Source organism: Macrobrachium rosenbergii, chromosome 12 (assembly GCF_040412425.1).
Source record: "Macrobrachium rosenbergii isolate ZJJX-2024 chromosome 12, ASM4041242v1, whole genome shotgun sequence".
Classification (NCBI taxonomy): Eukaryota; Metazoa; Arthropoda; class Malacostraca; order Decapoda; family Palaemonidae; genus Macrobrachium; species Macrobrachium rosenbergii.
In genome coordinates, this window is record NC_089752.1 from 2,724,221 (window position 1) to 2,746,736 (window position 22,516).

Genomic DNA, 22,516 nt, shown 5'->3' on the forward strand with positions numbered 1-22,516 from the left:
CGCGCGAGAGAGCTATTGGATGCTACCTGTTGATTCACCCGGCCGCCCAAATGATAAGAGTTGCTGTTGGGGTCCCGACTATCAAAATTGCCTCTCCAGGGACTCTCGAGGATGAGACATCCGTTCTGATAGCGGTATCTCATCTCGTGTAATTAAGGAAGGGGGTGAGCGACGAGGGGTGTAGATTAATCGCTAAAAATATAGAAATTTCCGCGTACAGTAGCAGAATATTTCAGTTAGAAGTTTTAGTGTTACGTCGCAAAAATACATCTGCTTTGAAATGTTAAGAGACTAAGGCTGAATTTTTATCACAAAGCTTTTGTTTATAAACAAGCAGGTATTTCATGCATCAAAACTTATTCACTCAAAAGCATATGTGCAAGTTTACAAACCTATAAATCAATTATTCTCAATCAGAGGTTTACAGGTTCAATATTAACTGTTTCCAATTACCCACTTATAGTGCATTTTCGACTGAGGAAGAGAGAGAGAGAGAGAGAGAGAGAGAGAGAGAGAGAGAGAGAGAGTTGGTGGGTAGGTGCTTCAAGTATGTGAGTATTTCTCGGTAATTGAGTTACCGAGAGCCTATGCAACATTCATATGCATCCAGCGAAGGAAATCAGATGTAAAAGTAATCAGTTGAGCGTGTCGCCATGTGAAAACGCCACTCTCAGCACGATTAATTAGCCAATTTAGCGAGAACACCGCATTCAAAATATGCCTTGGTCAGCACCCAGACCTTAGGCCTAGCAAAACGTAATTACAAGGGATAGCAAGAGGTAAAAAATGAATAAATAAAAAACGCTACTGCTTGTCCAGTTCGGGGTTTTTGCATTACGTTGAAATTTTATTTTCATCACAAAAGGGTTGAAAGTCTGCTGTTTTTACGATTCCCAAACAAGCCTCGCCCCCCCTTCCCCCCACCTCTCCCGCCCACCCCGGTGTCGGACGAGACACTGTTTTCAGCAAGGTAGCGTTTATCCCGACTCTCTCGTGAGGCAACATTAAAATTAAAATTAAAAAGAAAAACTTTCGTTAAAGATGCGATCCTGCCGTTTCTTTCGCTTTTCCTTGTTATTCTTTACTTAATCCTGATTACACCTGAGCCAGAGGACGACGTTAAATGCCCTGGTCGTTGAATATGGTCTATTTTGCCCTCTCGTCGAGGAAACAAAGACCTCCTTGGTTTGCCTGACGTCACCGAGTTGGGTTCACTTGCGCTCTCTGAAGACTAGAATTAAATTCCTCCTTCCTTTTTACCTATAAAAGTAAAACAACTGATCCGAAAGCATTTACCTGTAAAATAAAAAAAATGTATACACTGTCTAAAGCGTGTGTAAGTGTATAATTCCACGAGTAAAATGTGTAAAAAAGTAAGTGCTTGCTGGAAACAGGTCAGTTTTATTAATGTGTATCTCTGAGAGAGATTGCTAGAAGAATTATCGTATGACGATAAAAGGCATACTAGACTAACTATCGCAAATAATAAAACTCGCTGACCAGTTTTGAATTCATAAACATATCAACATCACGTATAGATCAGTATGTTTGCATTCAAGAATCAAGACTATTTCAGTTTTCTGAAATATTCAAAAAAAGAAAAATAAAACATTTCACCATCGGATAACGAGTGCAATCTCTTTCTCTTTCAGCCTAATTGTGTTGGTCGCGGGACTAATTCATTTTTATGAGGGAGGAACCAATAAGGCTTTGTTGTTGGGCGAATCCGATGACTCGCACCCTATCGCCACTACTCCACCAGCAACGTGACTATGACGTCACCCGAAAGAGGATGTGAGTCTTTCCCCTTTAATTTTGTATAACCAAACTGAGAAATAACCATGTAACAGCATAGGTTCATACAAACTGCATTGGCAGGGCTAGACTTTGAGCGGGGGGAATTTACAGTATATCTCTCAAACAGAGAATATACATTGAGATATGGTCAACAGGACTTGTGGTATATTTGTTAAATAAAAAAAAGAAGTCTTCGAATGGCAGTTAGAATTATATTTTAGATGAGCGCTAGACAGTGAAATCTATGAATGGGTATTAGTCTAGCGGCGAACTCTTAACATATAATCAGGGTACTGGAAAAACAACAACAACAACCGGCGCCATCCTAAGGGCAACCTAAGAATTTTTTCGAAGCCGACGAGAATTGTGAACGTCTGTCGGCTGGAGATAACAGTGCCGGTAAATAAAGTAGAAAGCGCGCGCAAACCATGCGTGGGTGGCGGGAAAACTCCACTGGCAGATCAATGGAGCCCAAGAGGAGGTGGCGCTTCTCTCAAAAAACCCTCCTATTTTCAGTTATTCACATCGACGAGTTAGTATTTGAAAAGAAGTTCCTCGTACATGATGGGAATTTTGTTTTCGGGGAACAATGGTTCGACTGATATAGGCATATTAAACTAGCACGATTGCTCTGTCATTGTTAATGGGGTTTTGGAGAAGGCCTCTCCTTTCAGAGCATGATCCCATTTCGTCTCTCGAGAACGCAATAGCTATGGGTTGCTTTTCCCCTGTTGGCATGATGGGATATTTGATACGACAGTTTTAATTCTGCAATGGGAATAGCGCCAATTTAAAATATGCCGTGTACGACACATTATCTCATGCTGCGTTTTAAACCTCAGTGACTCAGCCTAGCCTTGGCAGCCGACATTCGAATGACAGGATAGACTAAAATATTACTTTGTCCACACACACACACACACACACACACACATACACACAAAATTATTTTCACTTTTCTGCATGAACTTTTTCATAAGTTGGTAGCAGCTGTCATAAGACAGAGAAGTTTGACGAGAGAGAGAGAGAGAGGCGCATTCGGTGTTCGAGATTGTCTATACAAAGGTTTTAAAACACCGAACCCTCAGACAAATCCATACTCTGTTGAAAAGACAAACACCAAAAGATAACCAAAAACATGTGTACAGATTTGACAAAAACAGATAACAGTGCCACTGACATTTTGCAAAAAGCAAAAATTACATATATTTTTCAGTGGAAAATATTGAATCTTCATGAAAAGGCTCGTACTTGAATTCGTTCAAATTCTAGCAATATGCTGCTCAAGAACAGAAGCGTTGTGGCAGACCTGATTAAACCTATACGTACAGATTAATTTCATATCGTTAAGTAGCGCAATTACAGTACGCTGGGTATATGGATTAAAAGCGGTATGAGAAAAGATGGAATCTATAATGTCATGAGTGCGAGAGTCGAGTGCATGCAGAGAGAGCATGGTCTAAGAAAGACCATGGCAGAGAGGTGAACGACGCACCGAATGTCGAAAGGACCGACATATTGTTCGTGAACTTTCTATGTAGGTTAATGCAAGGTCCTCCAAATACACTCAGAGTATATTTGAAGGACCTTGGGTTAATGAATCGAGCAGTGTTATGGAAGGTTATTGCACAGGTGGATCATCGGCAATTTAGCGTTTAAAGTATGAATGTTGCAAGGAGTGTAGTGTTGTTTTTCTTGTGTACGTACATACATACACACACACATATAAATTATATATATTTTATATAGCATATATATATATATATATATATATATATATATATATATATATATATATATATATATATATATATATATATATATGGACATACAGGGCTAGCAGCCTCATCCCAAAAGATGCCGAGAACAAGAAGGCTAACCCCTTCCAGTGAATTCCCCTCACAGGGAGAATATAAGAAGTTTCCTAGCCTGAAGGATCATGTCACCCGAAAATACGATACCAGTTAAGAATCGGGAGGAAATTCAAAGCCCAGGAAATCTTATACACCAGGCTGGCATATCTCTTCCTTGCAAGGGTTTTAGGACTGGTGACTTCCTTGAGAACAACAAAAGTAATTGTATCCCTTTAAAATTTCCATTGCTTTGTTAAGAAAAAGAAAATGGGAAAGTGTATGGGAAACCGCGAAGAATTCTTTTAAAATCTAGCGATATAAATAGTCTAAGTTGAAAACGCGTGAAGACGTATGAACACTTTATGAGGATGCTGATTTACAACAAATAATTGATTTTCTTATTGTTGTGGGAATGAAGGTTTTTTGTTCTTGGCTTCTACTACTACTACTACTACTACTACTACTACTACTATAGCCAGTTCTTGCAACGATTCCTTACAGTAGTTATCTGTAGGCCTAGGTCATCCTTACATCAAAAGGTTTATCAGTTTGCTCCGATTACGCAGCTTCCTGCTCGGTCAGATCTCTCAGCTGTACAAGGACGCACCAGCAATCGTGTCTTGTATATGGCTGCTGGCTCACCTTGAACCATTTTTTTTCTATGGCGGTTCTCGCTCTTATTAAAATGACACTTAACCTCATTGCATCCCTTGTATAAAGCTCTCATATAAAATACCGTGTTGGGTTGTAGTATTTAATGAATGAGAGAATGAGAAAAAGAAAATAAAATGGGCAAAGTCAACCGAAACAGCACCGCTTCTCAAGGTCTGAGTGGAATCTGAGTGGAACTTCGTCGGTCTGACTCTGCACCTCTAAAGTATATTCGTTAATTTTAGGGATTATAAGACGTGTATACGTGCGTTGGATAATTCCCGCTTTGCAATTTAGTTTAATTCAACAGTTAGGTGGTGTCATTTCTTCTGTTCGCTTCTTCTTCTTCTTTTTTTGGTGGAAAGATAGACGGGGACAAATGGTCACTGTAAGAAACGAGTGTCGCGTATCATTTCATCCAAACCTTTAATTTCAACGGCAGTTTGGCTGTATTTACTTTAGCTTATGTGACCACTACCTGGATTTTCTCTATCTTTTGCAGTTGGCACTTTTGCAAAGAACTTTTCACGCTGCATGAAAATATAATGGACATAAGTCTTTCTTTTTTGCCATATCGTAGTGCCATATTGTACCTACCCAGTTCCAAATATCGGCCAATCTATGTATTAATATTCACTTCACAGAATTCCATTTACGTGTGAGTATTCAAACAGGAAATCCAGATAGATCTGCTTCGACACCGTAAAACCAAATCCGCCTCGTTTGATGAGTACATGGAAATGTTTGCTTTGCTGAGATGATCACATGAAAAGCTGCAAAAATCGAAAGAGCCATTATGATAACTGTGTAAATCACGGTAGGAAACTTGTGTTATAATAGGTTTCAACATCGTGGCAGGCCTTCTCTACACTTAATTTAAGCATGTTTGAAAGTCTCGAATTTCTTATATCATGATTTTCTTGTAAATATAGGTAAATTTCTCATAAAAATTATAAATTTATTCCTGTCTGATGGTAAAGAGCAACAAAAATGCCTATTATCTATTACTCTGGATTAACTCGCACAAAATCATTCCTTACCGTATTGTGTAAATAGCCATGACGAACAGCATTCCTTACCGTATTGTCTAAATAGCCATGACGATCACGCTGTCAAATTCGTACCGTAGTACTGTGACGTCACCCCTCATATGATTCCGAGTCAAAACACAAGACAGAGGAGCACAGAGCAGACGAAATCATGGCCATAGCAGCAGCCCAAGGAAAATTGATTGCCGTCATTGGCGACGAGGTTAGTTGTGTGTGTCATATGTTCATATTTAAGATAGATGTATTATAGAAAATGAGTTAAAGGCGTAGTATTTCAGTGAGGTTTAAGGTAAACTAGCTTACGTTAGGATAACCTTGAAGTCGTGTATGGCTATAGCTCAACCTTGGCTGAAGTTACAGAAAAAGTTGTATTGGTCCTCCTCCTTCTCCTGGAGATTGCTTTAGCAATGGATTAAAAGCCATTAAGCATTTATGTTAGGTTATGTTAGGGTAGACTAGCCCAAGCTCCTAACCAAGCAAAATTATAACAGTCGTGGTAGCCCATGCGAACCAAGTATTCAATTTGTACCATGATTTTTCCGAGTTAACTTAGTCAAAAGAACTTTTATAGACTGGTGCCAGGTTTAAGTACCCCAGGGTTAAACATAGCGTAAATTATTTAAGGTCAGTAAACTAGGAAATATTTAGGCTAGATAATGTCTTGTCTTATGTATGAACCATAAATTTATATACCACCCATCTCATGTTTTATGCATTTCTGATTATTATTGTTGGTACAGACCCCATGCTTTTGTGTTTCCCCATGCATTTATGTTTAATAGTTATAAGGAACCCTAGGGGAATTGGGTCTTTAAGTAAAAACCTAAAACAAGTGAATTGCACCTACAGGAGTGGTCCCGTGTATAAATCACAGAATAGGCAGTCGGAAAACTGGCTCATGGATGTAATCAGTATCAATAGCAGAACCTGTTATAGGGATAAAGATGTCACAAGGCCAATTATAGGAATGCATCCTAACTGTACCATCCTCAGCCTAATCAAGAACACCTTGGATCCTGACCTGTTTGGTCTGAGACCCGCCCCCCCCAACCTAACCTGACCTAGAGCAAAGTAAATCTTAGATTAAAATACAGGGATGCATCCTAACATAATCTTTTCTTACCTAACCAAACCTAGAGCACCAAGTCCCTACCTAGGAGGTGGCATCTTCAACCCCCTCCCAACATAACCTAACACATGTTTACTAAGAGTTGCGTTACAGTTGTCTTATTAAAAACTTATTTTCAATGTAATTCCATAAATTAAAATCAAATACATTTTTATCCATCCATCATGCAATGGAGAAGAAAGTGATAAGAAAGTATGCCACTAATTTACAGCAGCAGGTATTATAGCTGTGGCTAAAGAAACGAATAATGAGTAGACTCGAAAACGATTTGGAGGCAAAAGCAATGCATGAAACTGACAAAATCACACATGTACTTTATTTAATTTACTGTATTTATAAATAAAATAGGTGCAATTTTTAAACCCAGATTTGATAATTTACAAAAGAAACGTCCCTCTGAATTAAGTTTTATTCGGCAACTAAAGACGGTGGTGATGTCGGTAAAACGCAATCAGCTGATGATTTTAAGAATGTAAACAAAACCAGAATGCAAATGACACATATTTTGTAATACGATAATATGACAATAATACATGCAATATTATTAGATACAGTAAAACAACAGTTTTATTAAAATTATCATTCTCAATAATAACAATTATTCAACTTTTGCAAATCGATATGTTGGTGTAACTGCCTAACTGGGGTAACAGTCTCTCTCTCTCTCTCTCTCTCTCTCTCTCTCTCTCTCTGCATTTCATCGGCCATCGTACTTATGATAATGCTCCATCCTCCACTAATTCTGGTTTTTAGAACTCCGGATAAAGGATTGTCAACCTGTACCTACATGAACAACCTAATCGAGAAACAGCTGACTGCGACGTCATTTACTGTAACTGTCTAGTAGACAAGTTGTTAAAACTTGCCGATTCTCAGTGGTGGCTTCCATAAGCAAAAATGATGTACATTTTTATTCATCTTTCATAAATTAAAGTTGCAGGTTATAGCTGAGGCTGAATAAAACGAATAAAGGGCAGGCTTTAAAATGTTTTGGAATAGGAGAAAGTGATGTCCGGAACTGGCGAAATCACACGTACTGTTTGTACAGTAAAGTAATGCGCACGTTTTAAACCCAGCTTTGCTATTGTATAAGAAAAAGTATCTCTGAATTATGTTTCTTCTAGCAACTAATGGCAGTGAAACTGTCAGTAGTACCAAGACCACAGGTGGCTGTGGTAGTTTTCAATCAGCCGAGATTTTGAGAATGTGAACAATATCAAATGCAAATGGCATACAATGGCAATGTTTATATTCTGTAAGCATTCGGGTCGTTTCAGCCGTAAGTCATTTAGGCCGTAAGCACGTTTACGTGCAAAATGGGCGCCGTGTTTAGTACCAGCCCCTTGGGGATGTACGTAAAACATGAAATAATAATGGTAAATACCATAAACATAACAGTAAATACCATAAACATAACGGCTTACATTGTTTTGGATGTTACGGCCTAAGTGACTTACAGCCGAAACGACCAGGACCGTTCTGTAATACAGTAACAATATGATAGTAATACATGCAAAATACTGGAATTGGATGCAGCAAGCAAAACAACCTTAATTTAAATCATCATTATTATAAACATAGTTGTACTGTTTAACCTTTGCAAATGATCACTTTTCTCCAGAAAATATTTCAATTTTTAGAGCTTTTCGGTTTTTAGAAATACGGATAAGAGATCATAAACCTCTGTAGATATTTTGCTGTGTTTACATTAACAATAGTATCTTAAGATTAGTTAATTGTTATAAGCATTTAGGGGTGTACTTTATATACTTAAGCATAACAGCAGTAGGAGGGTAATGTAAGATGACTTTGAGTATTTTGGGATGAAGGTTTGGGGTGTACGTATTTTGTTTGAACTATTAAATTACGCAATGAACTGTTAATATAGGCAGTTATAAGCATTTTAGTTTAAGGGGTACAGGGCATAAATATACTTCATGGCAAATAACGCATTCACGCATACATACAGTACAACAGTATTTCAGAGTTTCTTTTATAATAGTGTAGGCTAGGACACTTTTATCCGTTATATCGGCGAGCTACTGTATTTGAATGAGGAAAGTAAATTTTGCAGTCTCATTGCTGTGGATACAGACACCACCCTACTTAGAAACATTCAACTGTACATGCAGTATATTGTATATACAGTGTATTGTGTTTTAGGATGAAAAAATGTACAGTACTGTATTGATTTTATATCATACTGTACTTAAATAGGCATGAAGAGTACAGTAACCAACTTGCAAGCAATTCAACATACAAATGGCTGTCTGGAACATAACTTGTTTGTAAGTAGGTGGTGTCTGTACTCGGAAATATTACCAAAATTCAGTGCTGCTATTTTAAACATTTTCTAAGGTTGCTTTAGATTTTAAAGTAAATAGTTGTGATGTACAGTTCATATAAAAATAAGATGTACTGGATTCATCTTTTCGTATTTTAGTCTTTAGCTTTTTTATTATTTTTAATCTTATTTTGTAGTATATGTAATGCACTTTGCTTGTAAGTCTTCCTAATGATTTTCCTAAATATTTGTCTTACTTGCAGGACACGTGTGTTGGGTTTCTACTAGGAGGCATAGGAGAGATCAACAAGAAACGGGAGCCAAACTTTCTGGTTGTAGATAAAAGTGAGTAAAACCCTGGTTGAGTAAAAATGATCATTACATTTATAAATTATTCAAAGTTTAAAAGAATAGACATCTATGAAGAAATTTCTTTTCTGTTTGTATTGTAGTGAATTTTAGTATTGTTTTATTACTGCATATTACATTTCTTTCATGTATTTCACTCACATTGCTTAGGATTTTTTAAAATTTGTAAAATTAATGGACTACAGGGAAATGTATATTCATTTTTTTTTTGCTGAAACATTATAAAGATTTTTACATAAGTACAGACCATAGTTTTGCATATGCTCTCCTTGTTGGCTCTGGTTTGGGATGAGCTAGGTATTGGAGAATAGCAATTAAAAGCTAACTAGGTAATTTATTTGATGCATATCTGCATGTAGATGATGTACATGCACAGGTAATGAACCATTGCATTGCAAGAACCCTTCATTATCTTGTTGGCCATCACTGGGGTAGGTTGTCACTGTTCAGTGCTCTTTAGATAATAAGATGAAAGCACTGTGCTTTCAATTTATTATCAGGGAAAGTAGCATGAAATATTCTTTTTGCTGGCCAATTTATGTTTTGAAGAGTTCATCTGTGTTATGGAAAGAATTCTTATTAGTTAGTCATTTTTATATATTTTATTTGACTGTTTGATACTGTATTGGTCTTGTTTTCATAAAACACTGGTAAGTTTGCTGTCATGTTTGTTTCTGAACCCCTGTTGTATTTTTTAATTATTTTATTTCTGCATTGTGTAATGGATTGCTTTTTGTTGATTTGTTGTGATTCACTTTCAACATTAAATTAGCTGCCTTCTCTTTAGTTTAGTAATTTTTCATTGAACTTGTGTATGCTTTGGAATTCTATTACTGTACTTTTTCTGTTTTTCTTGATTTATGATCTTACAGTCTTTAAGAGGCAATTCCATCACTTGCTTTGTGATATGTTCCCACTTTTCCCTTCCCCTTCTTTTTGTTTTGTTGTCATAAGGGCCAGGGCTAGATAGCACATATCGTTAGGTCTCTGACCTAGTAGCCATTGCATGAGAAAAAGCATGAGAGTGGCAAAAAGTAAGACTAGGGAAGAGAAGGTATTTAGTGTCATTGCTTTGTGCTGACAACATGTTGTTTGGTACCTGTTGTGAATAGTACTTCTGATTTTTGTAATTGTATTGATGAAAAATAGTCATAGTAATTGCTATTCAGTTCCAAGTAAAAGCACTTCTGGTAACCATAGCGTGCCTTATTTGTCACGCTTTAGTGGTAATAAAAGTTCTTTGCAGCATACTTTTGGCCCTAGTTGCATTGCTTTCTGTCCTTTACTTTTCATCAATTCTCTTTGGTCTCATATTGCTTAGGACATCTGAGCTGCATTGCTTTCCACTTTTACTTTTGGTCCGTCCAGTCACTCCTTATGAAGCTGTCCAGCGTAACTCTACCTTCTTCCAGTTTTCACTTCATGTAAGAATAAATCCTTTGGGAAGGACAAACAGGAGTCTCAAAATGCGACTCAATCTCATTAAAATATTTTATAATAATAATCTTGTAGTCATTGCTTTGCATTGCCTGTGGGGATTTTCACACTGGTTGCTGAACTTGCTGCACGGTACTTAATGACAGAGTTTTGATAATAGTTGCTGCTCCTGAGGAAAGGGTTCTCATTAATTATTGCTGTGTGTAATGAAAGATTTTTTGCAATTAGTTCTGAAACAACCTCCAAGCAGTTGCAGTGACAAAATGGTAGTGTGCCTTTGTGATATTTTCTTTAGATTTAGAATGTTCCTCTAAAGCATGATGATGGCAAGATTTCTGTTCTGGTAGTATTTTGTTATCCTTTATTTAACAGTATAACATGGTTAATTGAGACAGATTAGGTAATATCCAGCTCTTTTTAGAGCTTGTGGTGTAACAGTATTAGTTATTACAGATGTTTAAATCTTAATCTTAGGTACAACGTTTTGAAAGGTATCATAGGCTATGAACACTAATGTGGCTTTAGTATTTTTTACAACAAACAGGAAGAGTTGATGATACAAAGACTAGCTTCATGCATAGTTATTAGATTAGTGCATGGAGAATGAATACCAATCATTAGAAAAGACCAGAATTAAAATATCATGGCTTATGTATTTCTCTGTCTAGAGGACAAGGCAAAGAAAGATAGATTGGTTGATGAGGACACTAAATGTGGCATTGTGATAGGTGAGAATGGTTTATTGTGTTGAGATAAGTTTCGGGTTATTGGGACTAAATGGTGAATTAAAGATCTAGACTGGCTTGGATATTCCTGGGGTCACATGGGTCAAGGGAAAATAAAAGTCGTGGATTTGGTGGGTCATAGGTTAGCCAAGGCACCAGCCATCCGCTGAGATACTACCACTGGAAAGATTAAAGTCCTGTCAGCTGGCCAAGTACAGTTTGTTGTTGAGTCCCTATTTGGTCAAAACAAACTTATTCTGTGCCAACATCGACTCAGAATAGTCTGGCATATTCATTACATAATTATCTTTTACTGTTGACATACACTTGACATCACTAGACACTGCACACTTCTTAGCCCTTTCGATCTGCCCTTTCTTGTTTAGGAGACACTCGCCTGATAAGCATCTTTTGCAGTAGGCCACTCTGAAATAAACCACTGTTCTTTGATCTTGGCTGGTGGTAAAGCTTTTGTACCAGGGTCTTCCACTGTCTTTAACTAGATTTTCCTTGCTTGGGGCTACAATAAAGCACACTTTTCTGTCAGTTCCCTCTCCCTCTTGTTTTTCAGTCTGTAGGGAAGGCTTAGTAGAAGGGCTGAGGTTGCCTAGGGGTTCAGCAAGTGGTTCTCTTATCCTTGTCAGTTTCTTTTTCTTTCTCTTCACCCTTGACTTTTTTTTTTTTTTTCAAAACCATCATTACTGTTCTTCCTTCAATGTCTGGCAAATCTGAAAATGTATATGCCCTTGCTGGGTGTGCCAACTCTTCCCAGTTAACCAGTTCGATAATTTTGTCTTTTAATGGGCATACACTTTTTACTGTTGATTTTACATGCATATATTGTTCCTGTTATTGTTTTTGTTAAGTTTGCAAATATTCCTTTATGCTTGTTTTACATGTTGCTTCTTTCAAGGTGATATTGAACATAGTCCTGGCCCACTGCATCAATCACGGAAGTGTCATATTTTATATAACAATGTTTTATGGATTATATAAGAATAAAAAGGACTTGATGGTGCTGTTGACTCTGATATCCTCATTTGCTCAGAAACTTTTGTGTCTGATTTGGGACATATTTCAGAACTGTTGATTTCGGGGTTTAAGAAGGCCATTCTACACAAGAGTACTATAATGCCATTCCAAGGGCCCATGGAATGGCTCTGTATATTAGAGAAGGTTTCTCGATATCATAGGACATTGTATGAGTGTGTGTGTGTGTGTGTCATGAAACACAGGTGGTTAGTCTGTGTAAAACTAATAAGTCTTCATGTTCTTGCTAGCCATAGACTATTTATGTATCCTTTCTTAACAGAATGTCAGCAGTTCAGGAAGCTGACTCCCAATCCTTGTTGCATTTTTGTTGTTGATTACAGAGCTCATCACAATGAATGGCCAAGGTCAGTTCCTGCCAATGATAATCATTGTGTTGCTGCTCTAGATTTTCCACTATTTCTAGTTGTGAGCAGTTAATAAAGGAACCCACACACCAGTCTGGCAACCCTCTTGACCTAGTATCACAGATGTTACAGAAATTATATCTTGAGTAGGTTGGTTCATCTGATCATTGTTTGATTAAGGTTAATGTGAATAGGGATCAGATTGTTCTTGATGTTAGCTTTTAAAAAAAGTTGTACCTGAAATCCCAGGCCAATTGGATGGTATTCACTATGATCTAAATGGGCTCAGGTGGAGAAATATTTATAGAAGCCTGAATTGTATTGAGTGCTCAAATGATCACCTTAAGACTACAGTACATGTTATCAAGAGGAGAATTCCTTCTAAAATCCTTAAGCTTATCTGCAGTTTGGTTTTTGTAAAGGCCTTGGTACTTTGATACATGCTTCTCAATATCTACCAACTTGCAGAGTGCCCTTTATAAGGGTGCAGAGGCATGTATGGTTGGTCGAGATTTTAGTGCAGCCTTTGACTGTGTGAATCATGAAGCACTTGCATACAAGCTAAGATTATTGGGAATTGGTGAATCTTTTATCAATATATTATAAATGATTTTTTAATAGGCAAAACCCAAAGGGTCTGTGTTGATGGCCAGTATAATAACTTTAGTAAGGTCATTTCAGGGTGACCCTCAAGTGTCCTTGGACCTTCTCTATTTACTAGTGGCCTGTGGTAAGGCCTGGAGAACCGACTGATTGTGTATGCCAGTAATGTTACCCTTCTTGCTGTTGGTCCCTCTTGCCCAAGGTCTGTGGTTGCAGAATCCTTGAAGAGAGATCTGGCATGTAATAATGAGTCGAGTAGGCTATGGAACATGAAGCTTAACCTTTCTAAAGCTCAAAGTATGATAGTTAGTAGGTTGATAGTTAGTAGATTACCTTTGCATCCTGATTTAGATTTAAATGGTATGCCTTAAATGGCAGACACTTTGTAAGATTTTAGGTGTGATTTTTGATAAGAGATTGACTTTCGAGAAGCATGTTTGTAGTATTGCATTGTCTTTTTCTCAGAAAGTTTGTAGCTTGCAGAAATATTTTACTATGTTTTGTGGTGTAGTCATTATATGAGTGTTCCAATCTTTTCTTCTTTTCTGTTTGGAGTACTGTTCTCCAGTGTGGTCTATTGGTGCTGGCTCTCATCTCAAACTCATGGATAGAGTTATGTTATCAGTCAAGTTTATTTGCCAACTCATAACATTGCCTAGTGGCATAGACGTAAAGTGAGCTCATTATGCTTGCTACATAAAATATACTACAATAACAAACATCCCTCTGCACTCTTCTTTACTGCTGACTCTCATCTCAAGCTCATGGATAGAGTTATGTTACCAGTCAAGTTTATTTTACCAACTCATAATGTTGCCTAGAAAGTGAGCTCATTATGCTTGCCACATAAAATATACTACAATAACAAACATTCTTCTGCACTCTCCTTTACCTGATGTAGCTGTTTTTGCTCATAACACTAGGCAGGCTGTTGCTGCAAATTGTGACATTTTCTAGCATCAGGTTTAATACTACGCTGTTAGGTGTGAGTTTTATCTTGGCTATAGCTGGAATGTGGAATACTTTGCCTAGTGCAGTTGTGGAATACTTTGATCTTCAAATATTTCAGCTAGGAGCAAATTTTTTCCTGCTCTCTGCTGATGTCTCCTGAATTTTTGGTGTATCGGATTATTTCCTATTCCCTCATATTTATTTTATTTATCACCTTTTCCTTTAACTTGTCTCTTTCTACAGGCTAATTTCCCTTTGGAAGCCTCTAGGGTTTATAGTCTGTTGACTTTGTCCATTAAGTATTTTCAATTGAAGATTTAAAGAAAGAAGAGAGTACAACAAGAATATTTTATGACTGGCAGTCAAATAACATTTTATCTGACAGGCAATCAAATATAGTGATTGATACTGAAGTTGTACTAAACTCCAGATACATAAAACATTTCCTAAATATTTTTAATTTAATATAAAATTTCAAGGCCATCACAATCTTAATTGTTCTGGCACTGATTAGGAATCCTCTCTCTAATGTTAAACTATCTCACCAGACGTGTAAGGTAAATAAAAATAGGTTTATTAAACTCTAGATACAGGTATAGGTATTTGTTATGTTGATGGTTGGACATTTTTGTGTGTCATTACCAGGATTCTTTGCCAGAATAAAAATGCTGTCTTAGGTGACAAAAATTTGTTTTGATGTTGGTAGTACACACCTGATTGCATTGCCAAAATGTTTTGGGCGATAGTTAACATTTTTGACCAACTTGTAACTTACACAGTGAAAATCCTTATGCTTGTTAATGGGAAGTTTACTTTATTGTATTAAAATTTAAGTTTAATTTTTAAAATTTCCAGATACCAGTGTACAGGAAATAGAGGAAGTATACAAGAAATTCATGAAGAGGGATGACATTGACATCATCCTCATAAATCAGAATGTGAGTGTTATTGCATGATGTTTTCTAAGGATAAGTTTTGCTTTTCATTCTGATCATATGATTTATTTGGTGTTAAAAAAAAGCCTAGCCATTGTTTTAGTATCTAACCCTTTCAGGTTTGGCCACTCACAAATTCTCTGTGTTGCATGCACCTTACATTTAGCTCTCACTCAGCACTAATTCACTTTGATCGTATATTATAGAATTATTTTTATTTATAATATTTTCATTGTGCCTTCATGCTCAAGCTGTGTTGCATCATACAGATAAGTTTTAAAGAATATTACCGTTGTGTGCAAATGACAGTATCACATTATAATTTCAGCAGCTGAGAATTAGGTAATAAAATTTTATGTCATAATGAGAAAGTGGTACAGTAATGTCCTATTGCTTATTACTTCAGTTTATTTTTCGATATTATAACTTTTCTTGTAGCGGAAATGGTAGTTATTTTGGATTGTTTAAACCGTTCATTTGATTGTATATCTAATAAACTATTAGTTAAGCTAATACAGTCATTATGTATGTAGCTAATATACTGGTCTTAGGTTATGGAAACTTTTATGGTACAGTATATGGTATAATTAATTTTATTTTGTTAGAAAAATAATTTGACTGTCTCACAGTAAAATTTGTTGAGTTACTTATTATAGAAGAATTTGAGTTTTATGGATTTTTAACGCAGTTTTTATGAATTACAGATTGCTGAACAAATCCGCCATGTCATAGACACTGATAATGATAACCCACTGCCTGCTGTTCTAGAGATTCCTTCGAAAGACCATCCATATGATCCCACAAAAGACTCTGTCCTTCGGAGAGCCAAGGTAGGAATGAGGTGACTTTAGACATTAAGTCTTAAATTACGTGCAGAACATTTTTCATTACCATATTTACTTAAGTTGTTGTGTTATATACTGTAATTCCCTTCATTATTACTTAGAAGCAATCTGAAGTTGTAAATGAGGGGTCAGGACTAACTCAGTGGACAGCAACATTACAGTATAGATTTGTTTCTTCAGAAATACAGACAAGAGCCTTTTATATAATATCCTTCAGCAAGGTGGTTAAGGGGAGTGAGTGGGGGAATAACCCCCAGTCACTTACCGTCACTAGTCACTTCTTTGGATGTCATTGTGTGAGGACATATTGCTGAGTTCCTCCTGACTGCTAAGTTGAACTTATGTTTTTTCCTGTTGTTTGAGTTTTTGGTTTTTGAGAAAAGTGTTTTTCAGCGGAATGAAGGATTAGTTTCTTCATCTCCTTTGTTTTTTATTCTTAGATGAATTATACTGTTTTTTTTTTATGAATCTTCCTTGCAATTTCAATAGTATAGCTGTTGTTGGGAGGTGATCAGTAGAATAGCTAATTTTCAAGTGTTAGCCTATCTCCTGAGGGGCATGAGGAAGGCTTTCATCCCGTAGGTAATGCAGTAGTGTTTCCATTCTTCCAAACAGAAGCAAATTTGCAAGTCCAACAAACTCTCTGAAAATAGTAGTAATCTTTTGGACTTTCTGAAATAATAGTAATCTTAGGAGCAATGAAATCAGCAGACTTTTTAAAAAAGATGGGAAAGATCCTGGTAGGGTCTATGCCTCTGTAACTGTCAAGCCCCAGAAGCAAAGTTTTGACTTCTCTAGATCTGAGGGCCACTCAGAGCAGTGCCCTACCAGTCTGTCAAGCCATTTGCCAAACTAAATAGGGGTTTACAGGAGTCAGAGCATCCCTTGCTTGTATGCACAACCAGGAATGTGACAGTTCTTGGTTGTCATAGATTACCTCCCACTTAAGGAGTAAGTGTCCTATATAAAAGGCGAAGGTTTGTGTTTCCTTAGGAACAAACTAAGAATTTTTTTAAAGTAATTTGTATTTTACCTAGGTATACAACTCAAAGCCTTTTATCACAATCCCAGTTCAACTATTCTGCCTTTTCCCTGTGGCTGAAGGAGAAATAACTAGTGACAGAAGATGAGAGAGGGTATTCCCCACTAATCCCATAACCACCAGTTTAAAGTTCAGTGACTGCTCTAGCTCACACTGAGGTTACTCATATATTGCTTTGGTTTCTACACCTAGGAAAAATTCCACAGACCAACATGGCTGGTCTGCTCTTGAGTTCGGTGTATCCTCCAATTTTGTCCAGCTAATTGAGGAACCTACGCATACTTCTGGTAATAAATTAGACCTCATATTCACAGATGTTCCAGCTATTGTTAAGTCCAAGGTCTGAGTACGTAGGCACTTTCGATCACTGCACCATTGAATGGACATATCTGTCGATCAGTATATTCCTAATTCCACCATTGGAAAAATGGTCTGGCTGAAATCTAGAGCCAGTTGGTATTGCATTATTGAAGTATGTCAGGCACTTAATATTTCAGGTGCTATATCAGATTCAGATCCAAAGAAGAAGCTAAATGAAATGCTGATGGCTATTTTAATAAGGTGTGTCCCTAGAAAGGTCAATAAATTCAGGATGAATAACCAGTCATGGTTTGATGATATATGTATTGATGAGCTTACCATGACCAACAGACCAAATTCAACACATGGAAACAAAATTGTTCACATGAAAGTTACACCATTTTTGTTGGGTCTTGCCGTTCTGCAAATAGAATTTTTCATATCGACGAGAGAAATTAAAATAGTTCCTTAAAGAGGAGACGAAGTAATTACTCGGCCTCATCTGTAGTGGACCAAATTGGCATCATCTATCTTGGGTCAGGCTCATCTTCCATTCCTCCTCTACTGACGGCTAATGGTAGATTGGTTACTGGCCCTAAGGAAAAAGCTGAACTGCTTCATCAAGCTTTTGAAGCTAAGCAATCAACTGAGGATGTCCCTCTCCCTGATACTAGTCATCCTGAATCTATTCTTACAAAGTATGCATTTCCTACTAGGGATGTTATGAAAATTCTTGATAATCTTGATAGCTGGGGTGGAGAAGATCCTGATGGTTTCTTCAGTTTGTTTTTTAAAAAAGTTTCTGGTGTGTTCTCTTCCAAAATTAGTAGATTCTATAGATTTTTATGTTGATGTAGTACCTTTGCGGATGAGTTTAAACTTAGCAATACAGTATCTGTTCCAAAGAATGGCATATCAGCAGACTGCAGTGCTTACAGGCCAATTTCTATTCTCCCTATGCTCTCCAAAGTTGCAGAAAAACATGTTTTAAGCCATTATATAAATATGTGGAATCGAAAGAATTGTTTTCTGATAGTCAATATGTGCATCAGAAGCAGTTAGGTACCTGCGATGCTCTTTTAGATGTGACATCATCTGCAAGGGAACATAGATAAGGGTTTTGAGTGTAGAGTAACTCAAGTAGATTTTAGTGCTACTTTCAGTTTATTAAATCACAAGGAACTTACTTATAAACTTCAGAATGTTGGAGTGGGTGGATATGTGTTAGGTTTACTTCAAGATTTCCTTAAAGGTAGGCAGCAGTGAGTTGCTGGATGGGCTCTTTATCGAACCAAGACCTATTGTGTCTGGAGTTCCACAGGGCACTGTTCTGGGCCCACAGTTATTTTTAGTGTATACAAGTGATATGGTTGTTGGCCTGCAAAACAAGATTGTTTAGTGTGCTGATGATGCTACACTTGTGGATGTTGTAAAGTCTCCACTTTTGAGAAATGAAGCTGCCCTTAGTCTCATTTGGGACATGGAATGGATTAGTGAATGGTGTATTCGGTGGGGTATGAGGCTGAACTCTAGTAAAACAAAAATACTGTTGATTAGCAGATCTCTAGACTTTCCACCCCATCTTCCCCTCCAAGTTGGTGGGACTTCGCTGAATGAATCTGAACCTTTAACTCTTCTAGGTGTAACTTTTGAATCACATCTTACTTTTGAGAAACATCCAATGAAAGTGTCAGCAAATGCTGCATGAAAATAAGGTATTGTATGGAAGGCCTCATATATTTATAACAGGGATAAAACCAGTTCAACTTCTTTTAGGTCATTTGTCCTTCCTTTACTAGAATACTGTTCTCCAGTATAGATATCTGCTTCTGTCAGAGTTCTATCTCTTTTAGGTAGAGTGGCTCACGGTGGTAGGTTTCTGTTTCCTAATACAGTATTAGCATTTATGACTTGAACCCTTGGCAGATGGTCTCTTGTTTGTCAATTTTTCGTAAGGTGTATTTTAACAGATCTTTCACATTCTCAATTAATCTCTGATCCCCTTTTCCTGCCAAGAGCAACAAGATTTGCTGAAAAACAGCACCCGTATGCAATGCATTACTACCTTAAAGCTATTCTCCTTGCATTTTGATACATTTTTATCTATCTATCAGTTTAGTAATTTATTTTTTCTTTTGGTTACGAGATCTCTTCTTTTCTGTATTTCACTTATCTCATCTTACTTACTAATGAACACCATATTTTGGAAGCTTGAATTTCAAGCATCCCCTTTGGGCTTATTCCATATAAGTAGGGTTCATCTTCTGAATAATAATAATGATAATAAATAACACAAATTACTGTATTTCAGAGAGTTTATTTTTACGCGCAGTTAAAATTTCTAGTGATGATTATTCTGGTTTGAGGAATTCTTTTAGTTTTGTGTGTCAGGGTAATACAGTATCCAGTCCATATCACTCTTTCAGTACTACAAACAAATTTAAAACTGTGTAGGTGGTTCATGTCTTTTTTTTTTTTTGTAGCCTGTAAATGTTGTTGTGGGGGCAGGTACGTGTAGAAGTTCAAAGGGTTGCATCACTCTTTTTCTCTTGAAACGTAACTTTATTGATACTATATATGCAGCACACACACAACCTTACACACAACTTTATTTATATCATATACACCTGCAGCCTCACACAATCATGCAGATAGTACTTTATTATACTAGTACAGTACTAAAGAATTTATACATAAATATACTCACGCTACCCCACGTAGGGGGGATAGTGCCATCAGCACCTCATGTGGTGCACTGTAGGCATTACTTAAGGTTCTTTGCAGCATCCCTTCGGCCCCTAGCTGCAACCCCTTTCATTCCTTTTACTGTGCCTCCATTTTTATTCTCTTTCTTCTATCTTATTTTCCACCCTCTCCAAACAATTGATTCATAATGCAAGTGCGAGGTTTTCCTCCTGTTACACCCTTCAAATCTTTGTACTGTCAGTTCCTGTTTCAGTGTTGAATGACCTCATAGGTCCCAGTGCTTTGCCTGGCCTTTGACCTAAATTCTATTTTCTATTCTGTTCTGTTCTAGAGACATGTTTATATTATCTTCCTCAAAAATTGCTCCAGGTAATACTGTATAATTATAACGTTAAACAGTCCAGCACATGAAGAAACAGTCTGTTGACACAGTGGAATCCTCAAACTAGAGAGTAAAGTCTTTTGACACAACCACCTGCACAATCTCTCCTTTCTCTCCAAATGACAAAATTCGTTTACAATACTTCCTCAAATTCGGTAGTTTCTTCTCACTGTTAGTTGCTAAATCTTGACTTCTATGCTGTGGATATCAGCCATAAGAGGATTTACAGCTGTCCCTCTCCTGTGAGAGCACAATTGGGGTTGCAACTCAGTTAACAAATCTATATAAAAAACTTATTATAATTCTCAGAATGAAGTTACAAATTATACAATAATTATTACAAACAAACATGATAAAAAGAAACTATTCAAATTTCCTGACACAAATCACTAGAATATCTGATTTTCATAGCCTTGTAATTATCAGGTTTTATGCAGTAGCAAACAGTTCTAGCAATTCTTGAGTATTTTTCATATTCTGTCTCTTCCATCTGTTACCAAACATTGTTTTGAAATTATTTGATCAATATTTACTCATTTGTTGTAACTAAGGCATCTTGAAAATGTTCATTTTTCTTTATTCTCGCTTTGCTAGGGGTAACTGCATATCACTTCACATAGTTTAAGTCATTTGATCAATATTTTCCAATTTTCCTTTTGTAGCAACTTGAAGATTTTCATTATTTCATTTTCAGGGTCTCTTCAGCATTGATGACATGCGCTAAGAGCAGGGGTCTTAACCCCAAGCTGTTTCGGTGTACATTCCATGGCTTGGCAGCAAAAATTCTGCACAATTATTTTTCCTTTTCTTACTTGTGAGGGTTGTTATTGTGAAGTTGCGTAAGGGTTGAAATACTCAAACTTAAGGTTCATATATTTGCAACATTTTAAAGTTTTATCAAAGCAACTAACATGTATGCAAGTTTTGAATGTTGTAATTAGGCATTTCATAGTCACTGTCAATGTATAGATAATATAGTTTATTGTTTGAATCTCTTTATTTGTATTTACCTTAATAGGAACAAAAAGATATAGTGTTACTACAACTCTGTTTAAAAACTTCTAATGTCATCCTGACAGACAGGTATGTTTTTAATCTTTGAGCCCTTTTAAATATGATCAAGCATATTAAATTGATGTACAATATATTCTTAGTAATAGATAGGGTAACATAAGAATTCAAAAGCTGTCTTGATAAAATAAGTTGAACTTAGTGTTATATAGTATAGTACAGTACATAATGATAGCATCTACCCACTTAGCTTCCTGATTTCAACTTGACCCGGCTCCAGTTTTTACAGCTAATTTAATAACATATCCCTCTGGGTTCCTATGAGAGTTGGGAAATGTGGGGTATTCAACTCAAACTAATTCATCTAATACATAAAACACAATGAAAGCTAAATATATCTTGTATTAGTACTGTAATAATTGTAAAGTATTCAAAATGTTCACACTGACTAGAAATGTCATCAATTTTAGTTAACTGACTCTAGCTTCTAGACAGACAAATTTTGTACTATACGTACATATCCAAAAATCCACATTCTTGTTTCTAGGAATTGTAATTTTCTCCCGTTTTAAGAAAATGTCACATGTCATGAAAATTAACTTGACTGAAATTTTTGACTGGAAGAAGAGTTTGTCTTTATGTATATGTTGTGGCAGGAACCACTTTGGTAAAATCTGGAAATAAAAAAACGCTATTTACAATACATTATTACAAATGTGTACAGTACAGTATTGGCAGATAATTACAATAAATCATAACAATCCAGGAAATTAATCATGTTTCTGATTAAAATTTCTATATGTAGACAAAGAGAGACTTGGCTCTAGAGGAAGTATGGGGTTAAGCAGAGATGGTTGCTTTATGTAGCTTCAGTTCCTCTCAGACTCCTAGTTCATCATGGGGTGGTAGGCCTTAGAAAGCAACTCTTTACATCTAAATCATAATTTGGTACTAAAATAAATTAGCTAGTCGTTCTTACATTTTTTCACACTCCGTTTTCTCACGTCTTGATTTATCTTTCATGGACAACATAAGAGCTTTGTTGAATAT

The 22,516-nt window shown here is 36.5% G+C and overlaps 1 protein-coding gene across 1 annotated transcript; it reads left to right on the plus strand.

The window, feature by feature from the left end:
• Positions 1-5,396: 5,396 nt before the first annotated feature.
• Positions 5,397-21,446, plus strand: Vha14-1 (V-type proton ATPase subunit Vha14-1). The gene is made up of 5 exons (XM_067113316.1): positions 5,397-5,552; positions 9,027-9,108; positions 15,101-15,183; positions 15,885-16,010; positions 21,150-21,446. The coding sequence occupies exons 1-5, from the start codon at positions 5,502-5,504 to the stop codon at positions 21,177-21,179; spliced, it is 372 nt and encodes a 123-aa protein (XP_066969417.1). The 5' UTR covers positions 5,397-5,501; the 3' UTR covers positions 21,180-21,446.
• Positions 21,447-22,516: the final 1,070 nt, after the last annotated feature.